At 41.7% G+C, this 25,389-nt stretch overlaps 1 protein-coding gene across 2 annotated transcripts in view; it reads left to right on the top strand.

Annotated features, from left to right (window-relative positions):
* The first annotated feature begins 8,968 nt into the window (after positions 1-8,968).
* LOC137641490 (NAD-dependent protein deacetylase sirtuin-3-like) overlaps positions 8,969-25,389 on the top strand; it is an 89,359-nt gene continuing 72,938 nt past the window's right edge. Inside the window, exon 1 of one of the 2 annotated variants that reach the window (XM_068374110.1) lies at positions 8,969-9,969. In XM_068374110.1, coding sequence (XP_068230211.1) covers positions 9,479-9,969 — 491 coding nt within the window. In that variant the 5' untranslated portion in view covers positions 8,969-9,478. The remainder of the gene's footprint in view (positions 9,970-25,389) is intronic. The other variant, XM_068374109.1, reaches the window with a different exon arrangement.

Raw genomic sequence — 25,389 nt, 5'->3', positions numbered from 1 at the left:
CCTAAATATTTGAATATTATTCAAAAAGACATTAATGTGACTTGTGAAAATGCTATCAAAATAATAAAATTCAACGCTAATTTAGTTTCAAAGAAAGAAAATTTGGTTTTACATTCCTTTTCTATTCCATGAGTTTGTATAATAATACATAGCCTAATGTTTTTATCTTACGAGCTAGATACTGTCGGAGGTAATCTAAGCAATAAAAGTAATATTTTTGTTTCCCTGTATAAATAGGATCTTTAACTTGGATAGTTTTGCAATATTAGTTAGAAGAAATGCTGCTAGTCTTATGAACGGGCTAAGAATATATCTTCAAATAAGGAGAATATACGGTGAAGCAAAATAAACATTGGCTATTTAAACAGACAATGAAGAGACTTGAGAACTTCGACAGAGGATGTATGAGAGATAAAAATGGAAGGACGGAAAATCAACATTGAAAATTTGGGGATCTGTGGCAATGAAAAAAAAAAAACTTTTCAGAGATAGAGAAAATATATAAGAAACTTGTATTTAAGACAAGATAGACAAACCAGTCTGACTTGCAACAAAGTAGGTGATGACGGAAGCCATACAAAAATGGACTCGGGAAAGGTCTCGCAGGAGAGGGAAATTCTCTTTTAGATGTGAAAGACCTATGGGGAACTATCAATTAATTGTTTGCTGTGGAGGATAAACACGAATAATTGAGAATCAGATGTGTTCGTTGCGTAGATAGATAGCATGGGTAGTTAGTTGTCTGCAGGACTCGAAAGAATAATACGGAAAAGGGTTGGGGTTTTGTTTGTGAATGTGATTAGAAAAAAAGAGTATTTTATAATTTTATAAACAAAGAACACTACCATGATATATCAGCTCTCTTGATATGTTCAAAACACAGAAAAGTGAAATGATAGTTAAGGCGCAAAAGCTAGCTAATCTTACATATTCAATCATAGAAAAAATTTGTAATAAAATACTGATAGGGAAAGCATACTGGAAAAGTGTAGCGCTACCTTCGATATTATATGGAACAAATGTAATTAACTTAACTGAAATAGAAAAGTTGAAGAGAATAGAGAATGGAGTGTATAGAAGGATGTTAGGGGGTGTAAAGAATACAGCAAGTGTAGCCTTGAAAGGGGATGTAGGAGCATCTGCTATGAAGACGAGGGTAATGGATGGAAAGCTGAGGTACCTTAATAACATTCTTAAGGGAGAGAAGGACTTACTAATAGCAATAGTCAATAATATGGAAGAAAAAGAGAGGAAGTGGTGGATGCATGTGAAGAAGTGTGCTGAAGAATGTGGGATGGTGATGAGAGAAGTCAAAAGATGTACGAAAGAGGACTTAAAGAAGAGATTGGGACACAAGCAAATTGAAGAGTGAAATGGAGTGCAAGGGGAGTCTAATTCTGTATAAAAACTGGAAAAGTGAAATCAAGGGGGAGGAAGTATATGACAACACATTTTCGTCACTTTTATTATTCAGAGAAAGAACAAACACATTGGGCTTGAATATAAAAAAACAGACACCAAGATGGAAATATAAACTGTGTATTCTGTGATGTAGAAGAAAATGTTAATCACTTCATATTATATTGTCCACAGTTTAGTGATATAAGAATAAAAGCAAGTGAGCTCCAACAACCATGCAAAGAAGATACTACACAAACAGTTAGAAAATTCCTTTTTTCTGAAGAAAATATTGAAAATAAGAAAAGTGGACTACAACAAATGTGGACGAAAAGAAAAAAACTAGTGAAAAAAGGAACACACAAAACTAAAAGACACAGAGGCGCCGTTGCAAAGGCAAAGCCTCAACCTGAATCTGATCTGATCTGATATTCCATCCAGTTTACCAGTCATTAGTGCTCGGCCAGACCAAGCGCGACTAGCGGCGAGGTTAACGGCAAGAGGTTATGGCGGCAAATTAAAACCTTAGGTATCTTACGTAGGTGGCCAGATAGGAGGCGCGGGAAGCCTCGCGCCTCCTATCTGGCCACCTACATAAGATACCTAAGGTTTCAATTTGCCGCCATAACCTCTTGCCGTTAACCTCGCCGCTAGTCGCGCTTGGTCTGGCCGGGCCCTTAGGATTAGAATAAGTCCTATTGAATGGAGATTTAAGATGTAAAGGGATTCATACATGGGAAAGAGTGCAACAAAAAAAATGTAATAGACTACATACTAGTAAACGAACAAATGTATAAAAACTTTAGGGAAATGAATATAGACGATGAAAAATTGAACTTTGACATATCGGATCATAATCTGATCACTATAGAACTGGAATTCATGAGTGACCAGAATAAGAATTTTAATAAAGGAAGATGGGAGGAAGTAAAATACTTTAGGACAGATGAAAATAGTTTAAGAGAATATACAAGAGTAGAAAAAATAGTAAGAGATAGGCAAATAGACAGAATAGAAGGAATGGACCTGATAATAAAAGAGGCTGCGGAAGAAAAATTGGCAAGCGTATATAAAAGGAAAGTTCTTTATGAAGAAAAGGTACATGAGCAACCATGGATGAACGATGAAATAAGAAAATGCATAAAGGAAAGGAAGGGTTTAAACAGAAAGAAAATTAATTAATCAAATATCGAAGTAATAGGGTATTAGAAGAGAGATGTGATCAAAAGAAGAGGGAAGTGCAAGAAATGATAAAGAAGGAAATTACTATATTTGAAAAAAAGATAACAGAAGAAATCAAAATGGATGAAAATAAAAAAAACTCTGGGAAAATATTGATAGAATAAGGAACAGACAGAAAGCCCATGGCAAAGTTATACAACTTTATGGAGAACAAGGAACTAAGCTAAATAAGGAAGAAACAAAAGAGGAATTAATCAAATACTGGAAAACTATATATTGTAAGCATGAAAATAAAAATAGACTCGGTTTGGAATGAAGAAAAACTGATAGAATAGGAAAATGAAATAGTGCATCAGGAAGATATCACAAGAATAGATGAATATAATATCCCGGACATACTTAGGGAACACTATGACCTTGTAATGATAACAAAAGGGAAAATAAAACCAATGGAAAATCCAAAAATCACAGTAGAAAAAGTAAAGAATTGCCTGGGAAAATTAAAGACAACAAAAGTGGCAGGACCAGATGGCCTAAAACCCGAGCTCTATAAGGCACTAGGAAAAAGCAAATTATGTCTTGAAACCTTACAGAAATGTTATCAAAATGAGTTGGACGAAAAAGAAAAACCAAATATGTGGAAGAAGTCAAGAACAAAGATGGTTGAAAAGAAAAGAAGGCCAATGGCAAAAGACCTAAAACCCATAGATCTATTAAGTATTTCTTACAAAATATTCATGATGATGGTGAAAGAGGAAATAGAAGACCACATAAGAATGAATGAAGAAGACAATGAATGTCAAGCAGGATTTACAGGTGGAGGCAGGATAGAGGACAATATCTTTATATTACATTATTGTGTGGAAGAGAGCTATAGTAACAAGAAACCCCTAATAGTAACCGCGATAGACTTTAGTAAAGCATTTGACTCTGTAAAAAGGAAGGTACTAATAGAAGTTTTTAAAGAATATAGAATTAACACCAAAATCATGAGTGCAATTGTAAATATTTGTCAAGGAGATACTACGGGCATTGACTTAGGAGAAGGTATAGAACAAGAAATGGAGGTTACGAGTGGAATTAAATAGGGTTGCACAGGATCAACTTCACTCTTTAAACTGATTACGTATATTATCATAAAGAAAATAGAAGAGGAAGGAAACGGTTTCAGAAATCAATTAATAAAGATAGAATCATTATTTTTTGCAGATGATGCCTTAATAATTGCACAAGATATACATAATGCAAAGCGTAACATCCAGATATTAGTAGAAACTAGTAAAAAAAGAATGTAGGTTAGAAATTAATAAAGAAAAGAGTAATATTATGATTTACAATATGAAAGAAAAGCCAGATAACATAGAGGGAATCAAAGTAGTAGAAAGTTTAACATACTTAGGAATAAAGCTAGATAATAATAGGAATATATTTAAAACTCAGAAAAGGGTAATGATATTCTGGAAAAGTATTGCTTTACCATCTATTTTGTATGGAACAAGTATTATAAATCTAACAGAAACTGAAATAGAGGATGATTTTAGGTGCCACTAAAAGCACAGCTAATACTACTCTAAGAGGGGAGACAGGTGCATCTTCTATGAAAGCAAGGGTGATGAATGGGAAGCTGCAGTACTTAAATCGTACCCTGAATGGAAAGAAGGAAATGCTGAAAATAATTATCCAGGACATTCAAGAAAAGGGGGGAAGATGGTGGAAACAACCTGCAAAGTATTTGGAAGAATTAAGTTTAGGCATAAGACAAATGAGAAGAATGAACAAGGCAGAAATAAAATCGGAAACCAGAAAGTGGGATACTGAAAAGTGGAAATAAGAAATAGAAAGTAAAGTGAGCTTAGAAATATATAGAACGTGGAAGAAAGAAATTAAAGAGTTAATTTATGACAATACACAAGCTTCAGTGATATTTTTAGAGCAAGAATACGTTAAAACTAAATATTGTAAGTAGACACAATGAGGGAAATATAAACTGTAATTTTTGTGAAAATGGGGAGGAAGATTTGATACATTTTTTATTATTTTGCCAGGAATATAGAAAAGAAAGGGATGGAGTAATTGAGCTACAGCAACCATACGAGGAAGACTTAAAGGGGATAGTAGGATTATTTCTTATTTAGTGAAACAAATATGGAAAAGAAAAAAGAAGTATTAAACCTGATGTTGAAGAAAAGACAAAACATTGCAAGAAGATAAACTTTGGAGGCGCCGTTGTAAAGGCTATGCCTCAACCCAGAACCTGACCAGATAAGGAAATAATTCACCCCAGCTCCTTCCCCCTTTTCATATCAAGAAAAATCTATATATGATCTCGTCCATTGTTTATTGAGCAACAGTTTATTGAGAAATATTTTATAGAAAAAATAATTCTATGTCATGTTATATTTAGAAGTTGTTATAATTCACATTTCTATTGTTTGGGAGCAGCTTGTGTTTCAATAAAAAAATGAAAGATAGTACAAAATCAATCTAAAACTCCCACCAAGGATTCACAAAAAAAAAGAAAAAAAAATCTTGACTGAAGTTCTTTTGAAACTGCAACAACAGTTTTATTAAACTAGGGCTATTTCTTATATATATATATATATATATGTATATATATATATATATATATATATATATATATATATATATATAAATAACTATATACTTAATCGTCAGAATCGGCAATTTTATTAGGTAAAGAAATTCTTTGAGAATGTAAAAGATTAAGATTCTCTCTCTCTCTCTCTCTCTCTCTCTCTCTCTCTCTCTCTCTCTCTCTCTCTCTCTCTGGTTCCTGGTTCCTTATTGCTCACTCTGCAAAGTAAGTTTGCGGGCACTCTATCTCTTTATAGATAGGTGCAAAGCTTCTAAGCTTATTCTTATTATTGTTATTAAGTTTATATCATCTGTGCCTTAAATAAATTAATATCATAATGAGGTTCTCAATATTTACTTTTATTCCCTTCTACTTTGAAATTGGATAGGATAACACCTTGCTATCATCAGTTTTGGCAACCTGTTGTGGTAATCAGTTTGGGCTTCCTAAACTCTTCTTTTATATTCATTGCCCTATCTATAAATGCAGCCAGATCCCTGCTAGGATTTTTCAGCATACCTAAACTTATTTCTACATTCTTTAGCTCTTCTAACTTTGGGCATAAAAATAAATGTTCGATGGTGTCTTCTTCCTCTTTGCATAAATCACACAAATTGTCATCATATTTTCCCCTGAAATTTGCTTTTAAGTTGAGCATATTTAATCTTGCTTTCATCACAAGGGATGCCTTATCCAGATACATTTCTCTGATATAAGGCAGAGGGCCATTTCCTTTAATAAATCTTAATTTTTTCATTATTTTCTTTTTTTCTTCTATAGTTTCTTCTATTTTTTCTATAATTCTTTTCTTGATTTCTTTTTTCAGGGTCCTTTTCCCCCAACTTCTTATTTCTTCCACTTCCATCCCATATTTACTGCAGATTTCTTCTACGCTCTTGCTCCAGCACTTCCCATACGGGTTCTTCAACTGATCCTCAATTATCTCTCTTACTAATCTTTTTTCCTCGGAGTTTATGATGTTATGGAAGAGCATTAATGTCTTATATTCTATTCTGCAGGACACCGGCCATATTCCTGTTTCTGCAAGTATGCCCCAATATGGAGTACTCGCAGGTAGTTCATACATATTTCTTATTATCTTGTATTGGAGGTTTTCTAGATCTTTCATATCTTTGTCCCTAATTACACTCCAGGTCTCCACGTTGGCAAATATTGTTGGTACTACTACTGTTTCATATATTTTCTTTCTGACTTCCAATGCCATCTTTCCAACTTTTCTCGTATCCCCATATTTTCTTATTTCTTGGGTCATATATGCTCTCTCTCTCTCAAGATATTTCATATTACCAGAACTTAATATAATTTGCTTATTTGAATGTTACGGACATGAACTTGATAAAAAAAAACGATGAATAATTGAATGAAGCATCAAGTTTGTCCACTCACTGTGCATAATCATAGCTCAGGGAAAATGATATTGATTTATCAACTCCAAAATTGACTTCAATGATGAACTAGATGATGATATGATTCAATTTTAGGAATTAATATGACAGCTGGAGCGAGTGGCGTCGCCCTGTAGACCGGCGACTCGGTGGCTTGAACCAGTGGATGGCTTGAGGTGGGGATCACTGTTACGGAACTGTCTATGTTGAGTGGGCGTCCGCACTAAGCTCGGCATCAATATGGCCGCCCTTGGGGAGCCAGGGGCGTCCAGGTTGCCTAAGGAGGTGTGAACCGGGCCAGGGGGGAAACCCAACAGCCAAAAGCACCCATGTCGACCAGTAGTGGGATCGCGCCCGTGAGTAGTCAGCCCGTACCAGCCTCGCCAACACAGCTGAACCTGGTTCTTTTACATTAATGGACTTGGAATACGTTTCAGCAATTGTCGTATATAGCGGATAACCAGTGTAAAGCTATTGAAAATTTAAATCATGTATTACGTTGGTTTGACTAACCCCTCATATCAGCATTTAACTTTGTTCATCCTGTTAAGGTGGCCTTATGAAAATAGTGTAATTTGGAATAGTATAAAGGCGTGAGGTTGGCTAAAAATTTTTAAGTAAATTGTATTGGTTTTATTACTTTTTAACATGTTATTAAGAGTGTAAAGTGAATCATCAGCTGAAAATCTACTCTTATTTATCCAAGGTGGTCCAACATCATTGATAATTTTTGCTACTTCAGCTTTAAACAGTTACACGGAGGCCAATATATATATATATATATATATATATATATATATATATATATATATATATATATATATATATATATATATATATATATATATATATATATATAGTAAAGAACTAAGTCAAGACCAAAAATTTATATAAAAAACTACTGATTATGGCCCTATTCACGATACTATTTCGTAACAGACACAAGCTCTGTGTTTATCGTATAAACATAAATTTGTAATGCAAGTGGTCGTGGGCTACAATCAACTGACAGGTCACTGTCTAGGGTCAGAGATCAGTAGTTAGCCCACTCTTATTTCATTTGGATCCTGCCCTCAGAGTCAATTAAGATATTCATATACTCCACACACATTATTCAAAGGATTTTTGAGTTAAAGAAACTAGTCCTGGATGGTTGGCCGTAAACATACAACAAAAATGTATTCTTATTTAATTTTCTATAGTACTGAAGTGAACACTCCATATTCTATGGTTAGGCCCTCGGAAAAACGTCAGAATATCTTATCTTGTGCTGGGATCACACATTCACGTATCTTGCTCCCGTTTACTCCCGTAATCCAAACAGTTTTTCTCCCTATCTCACTCTTGCGTTATTGTGTTTGCATTTGATTATTGTCCAGCACTCTCAGGTAGTATTGGTACTGACAAATCTTCCAGGTTAGAAACCTTAACACCTGTTTTGAGGAGATCTTCGAACTATGAAGGTAATTTACCATACTTCATGTATATTTTCACCCACATAGTAGCCTACAATTTTAAGCTCATAAATTAGTATCTGGAAAGACAGTAATCATTATCCGCATAGAAGGTAACCCTGATTGGTGATATTATGTTCCCCAGTCATAACTGATATAAAGTAGAGAAAGACATAAGCAATATCGCTGTGTGGCTCGAAAGACTTGATGAATTTACTTCTAGCACAAATCCTCAGAAGTCAAAGGGTGTTAGTAATAAGGCACAAAAAAATGAAGTTAGAAACCTTAAAGGAGGTGTTAGAAATGGACGCACTGAAACAATAAAGGAGTATGAATAGGCTACTTAGAAGAACTGTAGGCCTACCTAGAAGAAGGAGATGATGGTCTTAGCAAGTATAGAGACGTTATAGAGTAGGAAAGTTGGCATTGCATGGAAGAGTTAAGTTATATGAAAAAAAAATCCTGAAACCTATATGATTTGTAAATATTAAGAAGTGGGAAAAGGTTTTTTAGAAAATATGCAAAAAGTAGGCTATTAGATTTGAAGCAGTGATATATTGTAGAAAGTAAGAACCCAAGAAATTAGTAAAAGGAAAGGTTGCACATGAAAAGAAAACCACAAGAGAAGAAAGCAGAAATAAAAAAAAAAAACTGATGCTTTTAATTGGTAATGGCAGAAGAGATTACACTATGGAAGCTATCATGGTAATAAGGAAATGTTGAATATTATAGATTTAGAAGGAATTATAGAAATGGTAATGGAAATCATAAGATTTGCGAGTTGTGTAGAGAGGCAAATAATACAACTAAACATTTTTTAGCTTTAGAGAATTAAGAAAACTTAGAAACATTAGCATAAAATTAAAGAAATTAGAATCGCTAGCCAAAAGAAGTTGGCCGATATATTAGACAGGGTAGGGAAGTTAAAAATAAAAGTATGTAAGCTATGCTGCCTGTGTAGAAAGTAACTAATGACAAAGAAATTTCTGCAGAATGTATTTCTTTACACCTACAAAATCTTAATGATATGGAGCTAGCAACGAGGAAACTGGAACATATAATCTGAAACTTACAACACACAAGAGAGCCGTTTCAGAGTAATATCTTTATAACTACTACTAATGTAATATGAATTTCAACCTGTAATTTTTTTCTAATTTTATTCAATCTAAATGTGTGTTATCTTATGATAAAAACTGTCGCTCGGGCAAGGAAGAAGAATAATTTTTATCAACATCTAAAGTTATAAAGTGATATAGGCCATGAAGTTGAAGTTTTACCTTACAGAACTCAAGATTTTATTAAAGGTGTTGTAAGATCAAGAGATTTGTAGTTATGGATCATTATCTACCTGGGAAATATCAATTAATGATTACGGTTATCGCATCCAGTGTTGATTAGGATAATTCATAATTGATATTCATACATCATACAATACCAAAATGTTGAATGATCGCCCCATGATCACTTTTTCAAGTGCTTCACTAACATCCATGAGATGTCCAACTACTTATCTCAATTTAATAGGTTTAAGTCTATCTGTCAGCAGAAATAACAGCTTATTTCTTAGACAGTATATAAAGTTGAATCATTTTAGAAAGTGGTCCTTATGTAGCTCAAACTCAAAAAATTATTCCTCACGCCAAGTCATTCAATCCTCTGGTTGTGTTAGTGGAATTAAATGCTTAAATACCGACAAATATCACAAGTTTAGTAGTTCTCCATATAAAATTCTAAGAAACACACAGCATTTTTATTTAAGAAACCATCATCTATCATGGCCGTTAAGCTTTTCAAGAGCCTATTCTACTTCGCAAAGTAGCTCTGACGAGATCTACGAAGAAGTGGCTGACATGATTAAATGTAATACAACGAACATTTTAGTTATGGCTGGAGCTGGAATGAGTACGCCATCAGGAATTCCAGATTTCAGGTTGGTGAGTGTTGCGATTAGTCCTCGGGTAACCCTATGTATCTCCTTCGGTAGGCTAATTAATTTCATAGTGGTTATCCACATTTGTATGGTTATGAAGGCTTGATTAAAAGCATATGTATTATTTCCTCAGTTACTCTAAATTCAAGTATGGTAGTTATTATTTGTATTATAAAGCAAAAAATTGGCAAAGAATAGGTACAGAAGGTCTTCATCTTACAAACTTAATAGGTTCCAAGAAGCTGTTTGTAAGTCGAATTGTTTGTATGCCAATTTTTTTAGTTTTTTTTTATTTTGGCCTAGGGTAGGCCTAACCTGAAGCCCATGCATGCCTGTGGTTTACAGCTACGAAAGTCAACAAACAGTTGGGTTTCCTAGATATCAGGCTATTAACAAATGTTAATTTTTTATAGTTATGGACGGAAAACAGCTTTTCTACTAAAAGATAGGTGTTGCCTATAGAAAAACATCTGTTTTCTTCAAAATTGATGCTTTAATTATCTAAGAAATAATAATCAATGGGGTTAGCATGCGCAGTTCAGCAGTACATAGGAGCTTGATATTTTTCTTTTTCCACGAGCGAAGTGAGGGCACGGCGGAGCAAAAACCATTAGATTTCTAAAATATATCTCCGTTCGTAGATGGTCCAGTGGGTTTTCGGTTTTTTGCTGTTGAAATGAAGGTCAAATTCAGTGAAAGCACATTATTTACTACAGGAAAGACTATTTTTCAATATTAATCTTACCCGATAATCATGTAGCTGTCAACTCCGTTGCCCGACAGAATTCTACGGACGGGATACGCCAGCGATCGCTATACAAGAGGGGGGTGTACTCACCAGCGCCACCTGTGGCCAGGTACTGCAGTACTTCTTGTTGACACCACCTCAATTTTTCCTCTGTCGTGCTTCCGGCAAGACCTACATGGATACGCTTATAATTTTGGAGTCTTTGTTCACGGTTTTGGTGAAGTATTGCTCTGAGATTTCAGCTTTCGCTATACAGGAAGCTTTTCCCTTAGCTTAGATAGCTTTTGGATTAATTTTGATTAATGGTATAACGATCTTTGCTTTAATTTGGAAACCCCCTTTGACTGTTCTCTGATTCAAGATGTCCGACCATTCACAAGTACCTACCCAAAGACGATGTAGAGTTAGCACTTGTGTTAGGCGTCTTCCGAAGGCCTCGGTTGATCCTCACACCGTTTGTTCCGACTGTCGGGGAAAATCCTGCCAGTTGGATGATCGATGTGAGGAATGTGCCGGTCTTTCGGAATTTGATTTTATTCAATTCCTTAAATATACGACTAAGTTAGAGAGGGAGAGAGTTAGGAGGAGTTCGGCTCGCTCTTTGCTTTATTCATCCCCCCATGATCCTCATCCTTTTCCTCCCCCTGTAGTGGCTACCCCCGAACCTACTATTAGTGCTCAGCCTGATATGTCGGATGTTTTACGTGCCATTCAGGCTTTAGGCGATAAGGTGGAGTCGGTAGTGAGTGACCACAAGTTCCTCTTGGCAGACGTCAAGGAACTTAAAGTGAAAAGTGCAGTGGGAAGTGATAGTGCCAGTGCTGTGCCTAGTGCTAGTGTCAGTGTCAGTGTTGCGCGTGAGGATACTTCTGTGCGTGCCAGTCGTCCTCCCAGTCCGGGACCTCTTGCAAGCTCCCAAGCCCAGGGGAGAAGCAATGTCGAAGGGCAAAAGGGTTCGGCAGGCCTTGATCGGCGCACAGTAGTATCCTCAGTGGTTGCGGGCGTATCTTATAGAGATCGTCACTTCCACTCTCAGACGATTGAGCCCTTAATTTCCTCGTCTGTAGAAAAGAGAAAACGCTGGACTCAGGTCTCAAGACCTCTTAAGCGTAAAGTCCAGACCGCGCGAGTCCAACAGCCCGGGTGTAGCCATTGGGCTAGCTCGGACTCGCCGCAGTCATCAGGTGACTGCACGCCTCCTAAGAGAGGTAAGGCGATGCCTCAACAGACCTCAACTTCTGTTAAGGCTATGCCTCAACAGACCTCAACTTCTGTTGATCCTAAGATGGCTATGCTGCAGACTATGCAGTCGCAGCTTGCGGTGTTGATGCGGGAGTTTCAGGCAGAGAAGGTTAATACACCTCCTCCTGCGAGCGCTCCTCCTCCTCTGCGCAGTCCAATCTGCCAGACGTATGATGTTGAGGTTCCTCAAGCTACCTCCATGCGTGAGCTGCCGCGTTGGGAGTTGCCAGATACCAGCGCTGTGCAGCAACCTCCACTTTCCTTGAGGCAGGAGCCTCTTACCACGCAGCAACCTCCTCAACAATGGGGGCAGGAGCCTTATGCTTTACAACAACCTCCTCTACCCTTGAGGCAGGAGTATCTTGCATTACAACCATCCTCGAGGCAGCAACCTCTTGAGGTACGACAACCTCTACCATCCTTGAGGCAGCCACCTCAACTCTCGCAGCAGCCACCTCCACTTTCCTCGAGGCGAGAACCTCAACTCTCGAGGCAAGCACCTCAAGAACCTCAACTCGTGAGACAAGAGCCTCTCTCTGCGCAGCCACCTCAACCCTTGAGGCAAGCGCAACTCTTGAGGCAGGAACCTCATGCTATGAGTCAGCCACCTCAACGCATGCATTTACCACTTTCTTCTCAGCTTGAGCCTCTTCCCATTCAACTTGAACCGCAGTCTATGCAGCATGAGCCTCATGTTTTACAACAGTCGCCTCTCATCACGCTTGCTCCTCAGACCTCCGCAGAACCTCCTTCATCCCAGCCTCATGACTTTGTCATTACCAGCCCTCATCCTCTTCAACAGAGACTTGAGGATGAATCCGCAAGTGCGCATGCACCCGCTCTTCAGGATTCAGCCATTCAGCATACCGCTTTACCTCTCGCTTCTCAACCCTCAGGTGATGAGGTTTCTGAGGATGAAGCTGCTCACCTGGATGATCCTTCATCTGACGTGGAGGAACCCAAGTCATTGCCACCCTCCATTGACTTTCGCAAGGTCCTGGCTCTGTTCAGAGAGCTATACCCGGATCACTTTGTTTCTGCTACCCCTCGCTCTCCTCCATCCGAGTTCTCTCTAGGCATGCAACCTGTTAAGTCTGCCTACACTAAGCTCGTCTTCGCTAGATCTTCAAAGAGAGCTTTGAGAATGTTAGGGGAATGGTTGCAGTCCAAGCAGCAACTGGGAAAGACGTCTTTTATGTTTCCACCTCCTAAGCTGACGTCTAAGGCGGGCGTCTGGTATGCCACAGGAGAGGAACCAGGCTTGGGGGTCCCTGCCTCTGCCCAGGCTGACTTCTCAAGTTTGGTTGACTCTCCACGAAGGTCGGCTATGAGACGCTCTAAGGTCTGCTGGACCTTTTCTGACCTGGACCACTTCTTAAAGGGAGTCTTTCGCGCCTTTGAAATTTTTAATTTTCTCGACTGGTGCCTGGGGGCCTTGAGCAAGAAGACTGCCCCATCTGACAAAGACTCGGCCATGCTGATCATGTCCTGTATGGACAAAGCAATTCGCGATGGTTCCGGCGAACTTGCCTCTATGTTTGTATCGGGAGTCCTCAAGAAAAGGGAACAACTTTGCTCCTTCCTTTCCACTGGTATCACCTCTTGCCAAAGGTCACAGTTACTTTTTGCTCCTCTTTCTAAGTTCCTGTTTCCTGAGGATCTTATCAAGGAATTGTCTGCGGCTCTTATTCAGAAGGACACGCATGACCTTGTGGCCTCTTCAGCACGGAAGGCTAAGGTTGCTCCTTCAGTTCCTAGAACTTACCGCACCCCAGTGGCTGATACTCCTGCTACCAGATTTATTCCGCCCTTTCGTGGCAGAGCCCCCAGCCGAGGAGGTACCCGCCCAGACGGTCACAGGGGCAGGTCCAAGAAAGGTACCAAGTCTTCGAAAAGCAAACATTGACTCTCCTCCTCTCCAGACAGCTGTAGGAGCCAGACTCAAGATCTTCTGGCAAGCTTGGGAAAGAAGAGGTGCAGACGCCCAGTCTGTCAAGTGGCTACGGGAGGGTTACAGGATACCATTCTGCCGCAATCCCCCTCTGACCACTTCTCCCATCAACCTCTCTCCCAACTACAAGGAAAAGGACAAGAGGCTAGCGTTACATCAGGAGGTGTCGCTCCTGTTACAGAAGGAGGCAGTGGTGATAGTCCGGGATCATCAATCCCCGGGCTTCTACAACCGTCTCTTTCTGGTGGCCAAAAAGACAGGAGGTTGGAGACCGGTGCTGGACGTCAGTGCGCTCAATGCTTATGTCACCAAGCAGACGTTCACTATGGAGACGACGAAGTCGGTCCTAGCAGCGGTCAGGCAGGAGGACTGGATGGTCTCGTTGGATCTGAAAGACGCCTACTTTCACGTCCCCATTCATCCAGACTCCCAACCTTTTCTGAGATTCGTTTTTGGAAAGGTTGTGTACCAATTCCAAGCCCTGTGTTTTGGCCTAAGCACGGCTCCTATGGTGTTTACGCGACTGATGAGGAATATTGCGAAATTCCTCCACTTGGCGGACATCAGAGCCTCCCTTTATTTAGACGACTGGCTGTTAAGAGCCCCCACAAGTCGTCGCTGTCTGGAGAGTCTCAGTTGGACTTTGGACTTGACCAAGGAACTGGGTCTTTTGGTCAACTTAGAGAAGTCCCAGCTTATTCCTTCCCAAACCATCGTTTACCTGGGAATGGAGATTCGGAGTCAAGCTTTTCGGGCTTTTCCGTCGGCCCCAAGAATCAACCAAGCCCTAGAGTGCATACTGAGCATGCTGAAGAGGAACAGATGCTCGGTGAGACAGTGGATGAGTCTAACAGGGACCCTATCATCGTTAGCCCTGTTCACCGAGTTAGGGAGACTCCACCTCCGCCCCCTTCAATTCCATCTAGCAGCTCACTGGGACAAGAATATGACGCTCGAAGCGGTCTCTATTCCTGTTACCAAAGAGATGAAGACTACTCTCATGTGGTGGGAGAGCAACATCCTTCTCAAGGAGGGTCTCTCGTTAGCTGTTCAGACCCCCAATCTTCATCTCTATTCGGACGCATCAGACTCGGGCTGGGGCGCGACCTTGGACGGACAGGAATGCTCGGGAACATGGAACAAGGAACAGGAAACGCTTCACATCAATTGCAAGGAGTTGTTGGCAGTACATCTAGCCTTAATGAACTTCAAGTCCCTCCTGCTAAACAAGGTGGTGGAGGTGAACTCCGACAACACCACAGCCTTGGCATACATCTCCAAGCAGGGAGGGACTCATTCGAGGAAGCTGTACGAGATAGCAAGGGACCTCCTCATTTGGTCAAGAAGTCTAAACCTCACGCTGGTAACGAGATTCATTCAGGGCAATATGAATGTCTCGGCAGATCGCCTCAGCAGGAAGGGTCAAGTCATCCCCACAGAATGGACCCTTCACAAGAACGTGTGCAACAGACTTTGGACCTTGTGGGGTCAGCCAACGATAGATCTGTTCGCCACCTCCATGACCAAGAGGCTCCCATTGTACTGTTCCCCAATTCCAGACCCGGCAGCAGTTCACGTGGATGCTTTTCTGCTGGATTGGTCCCATCTCGATCTATATGCATTCCCGCCGTTCAAGATCATCAACAGAGTTATTCAGAAGTTCGTCTCTCACGAAGGGACACGGCTGACGTTGGTTGCTCCCCTTTGGCCTGCAAGAGAATGGTTCACAGAGGTACTGCAATGGCTGGTCGACGTTCCCAGGACTCTCCCTCTAAGAGTGGACCTTCTACGTCAACCTCACGTAAAGAAGGTACACCCAAGCCTCCACGCTCTTCGTCTGACTGCCTTCAGACTATCGAAAGACTCTCTAGAGCTAGAGGCTTTTCGAAGGAGGCAGCCAGAGCGATTGCCAGAGCAAGGAGGATATCCACTCGTAGAGTCTATCAATCCAAGTGGGAAGTCTTCCGAAGCTGGTGCAGAGCCAATGCAGTTTCCTCTACCAATACCTCTGTAACCCAAGTTGCTGACTTCCTGTTACATCTTAGGAATGTTAGATCTCTTTCGGCTCCTACGATCAAAGGGTACAGAAGTATGTTGGCATCAGTTTTCCGCCACAGAGGCTTGGATCTTTCCTCCAACAAGGATCTACAGGACATCCTTAAGTCTTTCGAGACCTCTAAAGAACGTCGCTTGTCCACTCCAGGCTGGAATCTAGACGTAGTCTTAAGGTTCCTTATGTCTCCTAGATTTGAACCTCTCCAGTCAGCCTCTTTCAAAGACCTTACTCTCAAAACTCTTTTCCTCGTCTGCCTTGCAACAGCCAAAAGAGTTAGTGAGGTTCACGCCTTCAGCAGGAACATAGGATTCACATCCGAAACAGCAACATGTTCCTTACAGCTCGGGTTTTTGGCAAAAAATGAACTTCCTTCACGTCCTTGGCCTAGATCGTTCGAAATTCCTAGCCTTTCCAACATGGTGGGTAACGAGCTAGAGAGAGTTCTTTGCCCTGTCAGAGCTCTAAAGTACTATCTTAAAAGGTCAAAACCTATACGAGGACAATCAGAGGCCTTATGGTGTGCCATCAAGAAACCTTCGATGCCTATGTCCAAAAACGCAGTTTCGTATTACATAAGGCTTCTGATTAGAGAAGCTCATTCTCACATGAAGGATGAAGACCTTGCTTTGCTGAAGGTAAGGACCCACGAAGTGAGAGCTGTAGCTACTTCGATGGCCTTCAAACAGAACCGTTCTCTGCAGAGTATTATGGATGCAACCTATTGGAGGAGCAAGTCAGTGTTTGCATCTTTTTATCTCAAAGATGTCCAGTCTCTTTACGAGAACTGCTACACCCTGGGACCATTCGTAGCAGCGAGTGCAGTAGTAGGTGAGGGCTCAGCCACTACATTCCCTTAATCCCATAACCTTTTTTAACCTTTCTCTTGAATGCTTTTATTGTTGTTTTTGGGTTGTTACGGTAGGCTAAGAAGCCTTCCGCATCCTAGTTGATTTGGCGGGTGGTCAATTCGTTCTTGAGAAGCGCCTAGGTTAGAGGTTGTGTAGAGGTCCTTTAGTATGGGTTGCAGCCCTTTATACTTCAGCACCTTGGAGTTGTTCAGCCTCCTAAGAGGAACGCTGCGCTCAGTAAGGAAGACGAACTTATTAAAGGCAGAGTAATGGTTCAAGTCGACTTCCTTACCAGGTACTTATAATTTCATTGTTATTTTGAATAACTGATAATATGAAATACGGGATACTTAGCTTCTTGATATACATGTACACTGGTTTTCACCCACCTCCCTGGGTGTGAATCAGCTACATGATTATCGGGTAAGATTAATATTGAAAAATGTTATTTTCATTAGTAAAATAAATTTTTGAATATACTTACCCGATAATCATGATTTAATTGACCCACCCTTCCTCCCCATAGAGAACCAGTGGACCGAGGAAAAATTGAGGTGGTGTCAACAAGAAGTACTGCAGTACCTGGCCACAGGTGGCGCTGGTGAGTACACCCCCCTCTTGTATAGCGATCGCTGGCGTATCCCGTCCGAAGAATTCTGTCGGGCAACGGAGTTGACAGCTACATGATTATCGGGTAAGTATATTCAAAAATTTATTTTACTAATGAAAATAACATTTTTTCTGTTCAAGATGTTGTTCCGTCCATAACTATAATTTTACACAAATGTCGTCTAGCTTACTGAATTAAATGATGTAATATTGTTTTATTAGAGTATTTCCTTATCTTATCTGTTATTTTCAGTTGGATTTCTGTATCTCTGAATGTTTCTAAGTCGAATACTGTATTCGTAAGTTGGGACCTTCAATACAATACAACAGTAGTGTAGGGTAAAATATTAGGAGCATACTAAGGAAGTTGGGAGCATTTGTTGAAGGCTGGGTCACAGTTAAAATAAATGAATAAAAATATTCATAACCTAAACCATCCTTACCTTACTTTTCCTTATCCAACTATTAAAGCAATCATTTGATTTACCCATCCTCCTATAGACTACCCAGAAGTTGGTTCACAATTCATAAATAAGGTCAAAGCGTTCTAACCTTACCTACCTGAACCTTTACCTCTTACACAACCCTAGGTCCTAACTATTAAAGAAATTATATGATGGACACATCCTGCTACAACTACCCACATGTTATAAATGATATAAAGCAGTGTATTGGGTAAATGCTTGCGATAGTTGTGCCAGCCATATAAGTCAAAATGCTCACCTATACAAAGAAATTATCATGGGATGACAGCATGTTACTTCGAGTATACAAACCTATCATTTTTTAAAATGGGGATATGTGTTCAGCAGCACTGGAATGGCCATTGAATAGTTAACAACGTAGTTGATTAATGACCCAAGGCACAAGGTTGAATCCTGCCCACCCTACTCTGATAGAATAGCCACTTATGTCTTTGACTGGGGCACAGTTTCTCCTTCGACTATTGGATCTTTTCTTAAAATGGCTTTTGATGTGATGATTTTTTTTATTTGTTCCTACTTTAATAGGAGTATGACTTAGCAAAGCTGGAAGGGCCATTGAAATTTAATGAGGTAGTTATAATTACAGGTGGGTGATAGTGAAGCCCTGCCCACATGATTGTCAGTAAGACTAGCATCTCTGACTTCGGCTGCAACCAGTACAGTACGCACATACTCTTGTTGCCTCTCAAACTTTAGCCTCTTATATTTTTTGTTTTCTCTTTCTGGAATAAATGTGTGTTGCTCCACCCACCAACTGACAGACAACTATGTCTACCTCATTTAAAGTTAAAAGGTTTGCTGAAGTCACACTCATATGTAATGGACTCAGGTTTTTATAGTTAGGAAAAACACAAATTACCGGCACTTTATCAAAAGAATTTTATTTTCCCTAACCATAAGGATTTGATTCATTCAAGTGGCTTTTCCAACCTTAACCAGTCTGTTAATTTTTGGAACCAAAAGTCCAAAGTAAACTGATACAGTTAGGCAGGCAGGTGTCTCCCCCATCTACTTCCCAGTAACTAACGTACTTAATGTACCTTGTTAAAGCTTCAATGGCCATTGCACCTAGTGTTGAAGAAACTCATATTTATAGGACTTAAGGTTTGTGTACAGTAGTTAGGGAAAAATACAAATTACAATTTTTTTATGTTTTAGTAGTTAACTACTGGTAGATATGTGTGTTGAACAAGAGATGGTAATAAGTGCTAGCTTTTTTAAAAAGAAAGATAAAAATAAGTATACATGGGTAAGAGTGGCAAATGGAAGAGTAGTAGAAAGGGCATTAATGGATTATGTGTTGATAACAAAAAGAATGTTTGGAAGATTGAAAGACGTGCACGTGTTTAGGGGTATGGCTAACGGTATGTCTGATCATTTTTTGGTGGAAGGAAAATTAGTTGTAGCAAAAGAGTGGGGGAATAGAGTAGGTGGATGTAAAAGGGAGCTAGTGAGGGTTGAAGAGCTAATAAAACCGGGGGTAAAAAGTAAATATCAGGAAAGGTTGAAAATGGCATATGACGAGGTGAGAGTAAGAGAAACTGGTAATTTAGAGGAGGAGTGGAAGTTAGCAAAAGAAAATTTTGTTGGGATTGCAAGTGATGTATGTGGCAAGAAGGTTGTTGGAGGCAGCATGAGGAAGGGCAGTGAATGGTGGAATGAAGGAGTGAAGGTAAAAGTGGAAGAGAAAAAGAGGGCTTTTGAAGAATGGCTGCAGAGTAATAGTATAGAGAAGTATGAAAAATATAGAGAGCAAAAGGTGGAAGTAAAGCGCAAGGTACGTGAGGCAAAGAGGGCAGCTGACCTGAGGTGGGGTCAGGGACTGGGTCAGTCATATGAAGAGAATAAGAAGAAGTTTTGGAAAGAAGTGAAGAGAGTAAGAAAGGCCGGCACAAGAATTGAAGAGACAGTGAAAGATGGAAATGGAAGGTTGTTAAAAGGAGAGGAGTCAAGGAAAAGGTGGGCGGAATATTTTGAAAGTTTGCTGAATGTTGAGGATGATAGGGAGGCAGATATAATTGCGGTTCCAGGTGTTGAGGTGCCAGTGATGGGAGATGAGAATGAGAGAGAGATTACAATAGAGGAAGTGAGGAGAGCACTAGATGAAACGAGAGTAGGAAAAGCATCGGGTATGGATGGTGTGAAAGCTGAGATGTTGAAGGAAGGGGGTGTGACTGTACTTGAATGGTTGGTGAGATTGTTTAATGTGTGTTTTGTGTTGTCAATGGTACCATTAGATTGGGTCTGTGCATGTATTGTACCACTATATAAGGGTAAGGGAGATGTGCATGAGTGTTGTAATTCAAGAGGTATTAGTTTGTTGAGTGTAGTTGGAAAAGTGTATGGTAGAATACTGATTAATAGGATTAAGGATAAAACAGAGAATGCAATCTTGGAAGTACAGGGTGGTTTTAGAAGAGGTAGGGGTTGTATGAATCAGATTTTTACAGTTAGGCAGATATGCGAGAAATATTTAGCAAAAGGTAAGGAGGTGTATGTTGCGTTTATGGATCTGGAGAAAGCATATGATAGAGTTGATAGGGAAGCAATGTGGAATGTGATGAGATTATATGGAGTTGGTGGAAGGTTGTTGCAAGCAGTGAAAAGTTTCTACACAGGTAGTAAAGCATGTGTTAGAATAGGAAATGAGGTGAGCGATTGGTTTCCGGTGAGAGTGGGGCTGAGACAGGGATGTGTGATGTCGCCGTGGTTGTTTAACTTGTATGTTGATGGAGTGGTGAGAGAGGTGAATGCTAGAGTGCTTGGACGAGGATTAAAACTGGTAGGCGAGAATGATCATGAATGGGAGGTAAATCAGTTGTTGTTTGCGGATGATACTGTACTGGTAGCAGACACAGAAGAGAAGCTTGACCGACTAGTGATAGAATTTGGAAGGGTGTGTGAGAGAAGGAAGTTGAGAGTTAATGTGGGTAAGAGTAAGGTTATGAGATGTACGAGAAGGGAAGGTGGTGCAAGGTTGAATGTCATGTTGAATGGAGAGTTACTTGAGGAGGTGGATCAGTTTAAGTACTTGGGGTCTGTTGTTGCAGCAAATGGTGGAGTGGAAGCAGATGTACGTCAGAGAGTGAATGAAGGTTGCAAAGTGTTGGGGGCAGTTAAGGGAGTAGTAAAAAATAGAGGATTGGGCATGAATGTAAAGAGAGTTCTATATGAGAAAGTGATTGTACCAACTGTGATGTATGGATCGGAGTTGTGGGGAATGAAAGTGATGGAGAGACAGAAATTGAATGTGTTTGAGATGAAGTGTCTGAGGAGTATGGCTGGTGTATCTCGAGTAGATAGGGTTAGGAACGAAGTGGTGAGGGTGAGAACGGGTGTAAGAAATGAGTTAGCGGCTAGAGTGGATATGAATGTGTTGAGGTGGTTTGGCCATGTTGAGAGAATGGAAAATGGTTGTCTGCTAAAGAAGGTGATGAATGCAAGAGTTGATGGGAGAAGTACAAGAGGAAGGCCAAGGTTTGGGTGGATGGATGGTGTGAAGAAAGCTCTGGGTGATAGGAGGATAGATGTGAGAGAGGCAAGAGAGCGTGCTAGAAATAAGAATGAATGGCGAGCGATTGTGACGCAGTTCCGGTAGGCCCTGCTGCTTCCTCCGGTGCCTTAGATGACCGCGGAGGTAGCAGCAGTAGGGGACTCAGCAGTATGAAGCTTCATCTGTGGTGGAAATGTGGGAGGTTGGGCTGTGGCACCCTAGCAGTACCAGTTGAACTCGGCTGAGTCCCTGGTTAGGCTGGAGGAACGTAGAGAGTAGAGGTCCCCTTTTTGTTTTGTTTCTTGTTGTTGTCGGCTACCCCCCAAAATTGGGGGAAGTGCCTTTGGTATATGTATGTAGTTAACTAATTGCTTTCTGAACACAGGAAAAGTCATGAATAAATTTAGCAGTTTTTGACATGTTTAGGGTTTTTCAATATTAATCTTACCCGATAATCATGTAGCTGTCAACTCCGTTGCCCGACAGAATTCTACGGAAGGGATACGCCAGCGATCACTATACAAGAAGGGGGTGTACTCACCAGCGCCACCTGTGGCCAGGTACTGCAGTACTTCTTGTTGACACCACCTCAATTTTTCCTCTGTCGTGCTTCCGGCAAGACCTACATGGATACGCTTATAATTTTGGAGTCTTGTTCACGGTTTTTGGTGAAGTATTGCTCTAAGATTTCAGCTTTCGCTATACAGGAAACTTGTCTCTTAGCTTAGATAGCTTTTAGATTGATTTGATTAATGGTTAACGAATTTTTGCTTTAATTGGAATTCCCCCTTGACTGTTCTTTGATTCAAGATGTCCGACCTTTCTCAAGCTCCTCCCCAAAGACGATGTAGGACTTGTATTAGGCGTATTCCGAAGGCCTCGGTCGATCCTCACACCGTTTGTTCCGACTGTAGGGGAAAATCCTGTCAGTTGGAAGATCGATGTGAGGAATGCGCCGGACTTTCGGAACTTGATTTTGTTCGATTCCTCAAGTATACCACTAAGTTAGAGAGAGAGAGAGTTAGGAGGAGTTCGGCTCGCTCTTCGCTTTATTCCTCACCCCATGATCCTCAACCTTTTCCTCCCCCTGTAGTGGCTACCCCCGATCCTACTATTTGTGCTCAGCCTGATATGTCTGATGTTTTACGTGCCATTCAGGCTTTAGGTGATAAAGTGGAGTCGGTAGTGAGTGACCACAAGTTCCTCTTGGCAGACGTCAAGGAACTTAAAGTGAAAAGTGCAGTGGGAAGTGGTAGTGCCAGTGCTGTGCCGAGTGCTAGTGTCAGTGTCAGTGTTGTGCGTGAGGGTACTTCTGTGCGTGCCAGTCGTCCTCCCAGTCCGGGACCTCTTGCAAGCTCCCAAGCCCAGGGGAGAAGCAATGTCGAAGGGCAAAAGGGTTCGGCAGGCCTTGATCGGCGCACAGCAGTATCCTCGGTGGTTGCGGGCGTATCTTACAGAGATCGTCACTTCCACTCTCAGACGATTGAGCCCTTATTTTCCTCGTCTGCAGAAGAATTTTCGGGGAGAAAACGCTGGACTCAGGTCTCAAGACCTCTTAAGCGTAAAGTCCAGACCGCACGAGTTCTACAGCCCGGATGTAGTCATTGGGCTAGCTCTGACTCGCCGCAGTCATCAGGTGACTGCACGCCTCCTAAGAGAGGTAAGGCGATGCCTCAACAGACCTCAACTTCTGTTAAGGCTCTGCCTCAACAGACCTCAACGTCTGTTGATCCCAAGATGGCTTTGCTGCAGTCTATGCAGTCGCAGCTTGCGGTATTGATGCGTGAGTTTCAGGCAGAGAAGGTTACACCTCCTCCTGCGAGCGCTCCTCCTCCTCTACGCAGTCCAGTCTGCCAGACGTACGAAGTTGAGGTTCCTCAAGCTACCTCCATGCGTGAGCTACCGCGTTGGGAGTTGCCAGATACCAGCGTTGTGCAGCAACCTCCACCTTCCTTGAGGCAGGAACCTCTTACCACGCGGCAACCTCCTCAACAATGGGGACAGGAGTCTTATGCCTTACAACCTCCTCTACCTTTGAGGCAAGAGTTTCTTGCAGTAAGACCACCCTCGAGGCAGCAACCTCTTGAGGTACGACAACCTCTGCCATCCTTGAGGCAGCCACCTCAGCTCTCGCAGCTGATACCTCCACTTTCCTCGAGGCGAGAACCTCAACTCTCGAGGCAAGCACCTCAAGAACCTCAACTCGTGAGACAGGAGCCTCTTTCTGCGCAGCCGCCACCTCAACTCTCGCAGCACCCACCTCAAGAACCTCAACTCGTGAGACAGGAACCTCTTACTGCGCAGCCACCTTAACCCTTGAAGCAAGCGCAACTCTTGAGACATGAACCTCATACAATGAGTCAGCCACCTCAACGCATGCATCTACCTCTTTCTCCTCAGCTTGAGCAGTCTTTGCAGCCTGAACCTCAGGTTTTACTACAGTCGCCTCTCACCACGCTTGCTCCCCAGACTCCCGCAGAGCCTCCTTCTTCCCAGCCTCATGACTTTGTCATTACCAGCCCTCATCCTCTTCAACAGAGACTTGAGGATGAATCCGCAAGTGTATATGCACCCGCTTGTCAGGATTCTGCCGTTCAGCATACCGCTGTAACTTTACCTCTCGCTTCTCAACCCTCAGGTGATGAGGTTTCTGAGGAGGAAGCTGCGCACCTGGATGATCCCTCTTCTGACGTAGAGGAACCCAAGTCGTTACCACCCTCCATTGACTTTCGCAAGGTCCTGGCTCTTTTCAGAGAAGTTTACCCGGATCACTTTGTTTCTGCTACCCCTCGCTCTCCTCCATCAGAGTTTTCTCTAGGCATGCAACCTGTTAAGTCTGCCTACACTAAGCTCGTCTTCGCTAGATCTTCTAAGAGAGCTTTGAGAATGTTAGGGGATTGGTTGCAGTCCAAGCAGCAACTAGGGAAGACGTCATTCATGTTTCCACCTACTAAGCTGACTTCTAAGGCGGGCGTATGGTATGCCACAGGAGAGGAACCAGGCTTGGGAATCCCTGCCTCTGCCCAGGCTGACTTCTCAAGTTTGGTTGACTCTCCACGAAGGTCGGCTATGAGGCGCTCTAAGGTCTGCTGGACCTTTTCTGACTTAGACCACTTCTTAAAGGGAGTCTTTCGCGCCTTTGAGATTTTTAGTTTTCTCGACTGGTGCCTGGGGGCCTTGAGCAAGAAGACTGCCCCATCTGACAAGGACTCGGCCATGCTTTTAATGTCCTGTATGGATAAAGCAATTCGCGATGGTTCCGGCGAACTTGCCTCCATGTTTGTTTCGGGAGTACTCAAGAAAAGGGAACAACTTTGCACCTTCCTTTCCACTGGTATCACCTCTTGTCAAAGGTCTCAGTTACTTTTTGCTCCGCTTTCTAAGTTCCTGTTTCCTGAGGACCTTATCAAGGAATTGTCTGCGGCTCTTATTCAGAAGGACACTCATGACCTTGTGGCCTCTTCAGCACGTAAGGCTAAGGTTGCTCCTTCGGTTCCTAGAACTTACCGCACCCCAGTGGCCGATACTCCTGCTACAAGATTTATTCCGCCCTTTCGTGGCAGAGCCCCCAGCCGAGGAAGTACCCGTCCAGACGGTTTCAGGGGCAGGTCCAAGAAAGGTCCCAAGCCTTCGAAAGGCAAACATTGACTCTCCTCCTCTCCAGGCAGCAGTAGGAGCCAGACTCAAGATCTTCTGGCAAGCTTGGGAAAGAAGAGGTGCAGACGCCCAGTCTGTCAAGTGGCTAAGGGAGGGTTACAGGATACCATTCTGCCGCAATCCCCCTCTGACCACTTCTCCCATCAACCTCTCTCCCAACTACAAGGAAAAGGACAAGAGGCTAGCGTTACACCAAGAGGTGTCGCTCCTGTTACAGAAGGAGGCAGTGGTGATAGTCCGGGACCATCAATCCCCGGGCTTCTACAACCGTCTCTTTCTGGTGGCCAAGAAGACAGGAGGTTGGAGACCGGTGCTGGACGTCAGTGCGCTC

This window comes from Palaemon carinicauda, chromosome 5, assembly GCF_036898095.1.
Source record: "Palaemon carinicauda isolate YSFRI2023 chromosome 5, ASM3689809v2, whole genome shotgun sequence".
In the NCBI taxonomy this organism is placed as follows: domain Eukaryota; kingdom Metazoa; phylum Arthropoda; class Malacostraca; order Decapoda; family Palaemonidae; genus Palaemon; species Palaemon carinicauda.
Note: the sequence above shows the minus strand (reverse complement) of the source record. Positions and strands in the feature narration are given on the sequence as shown.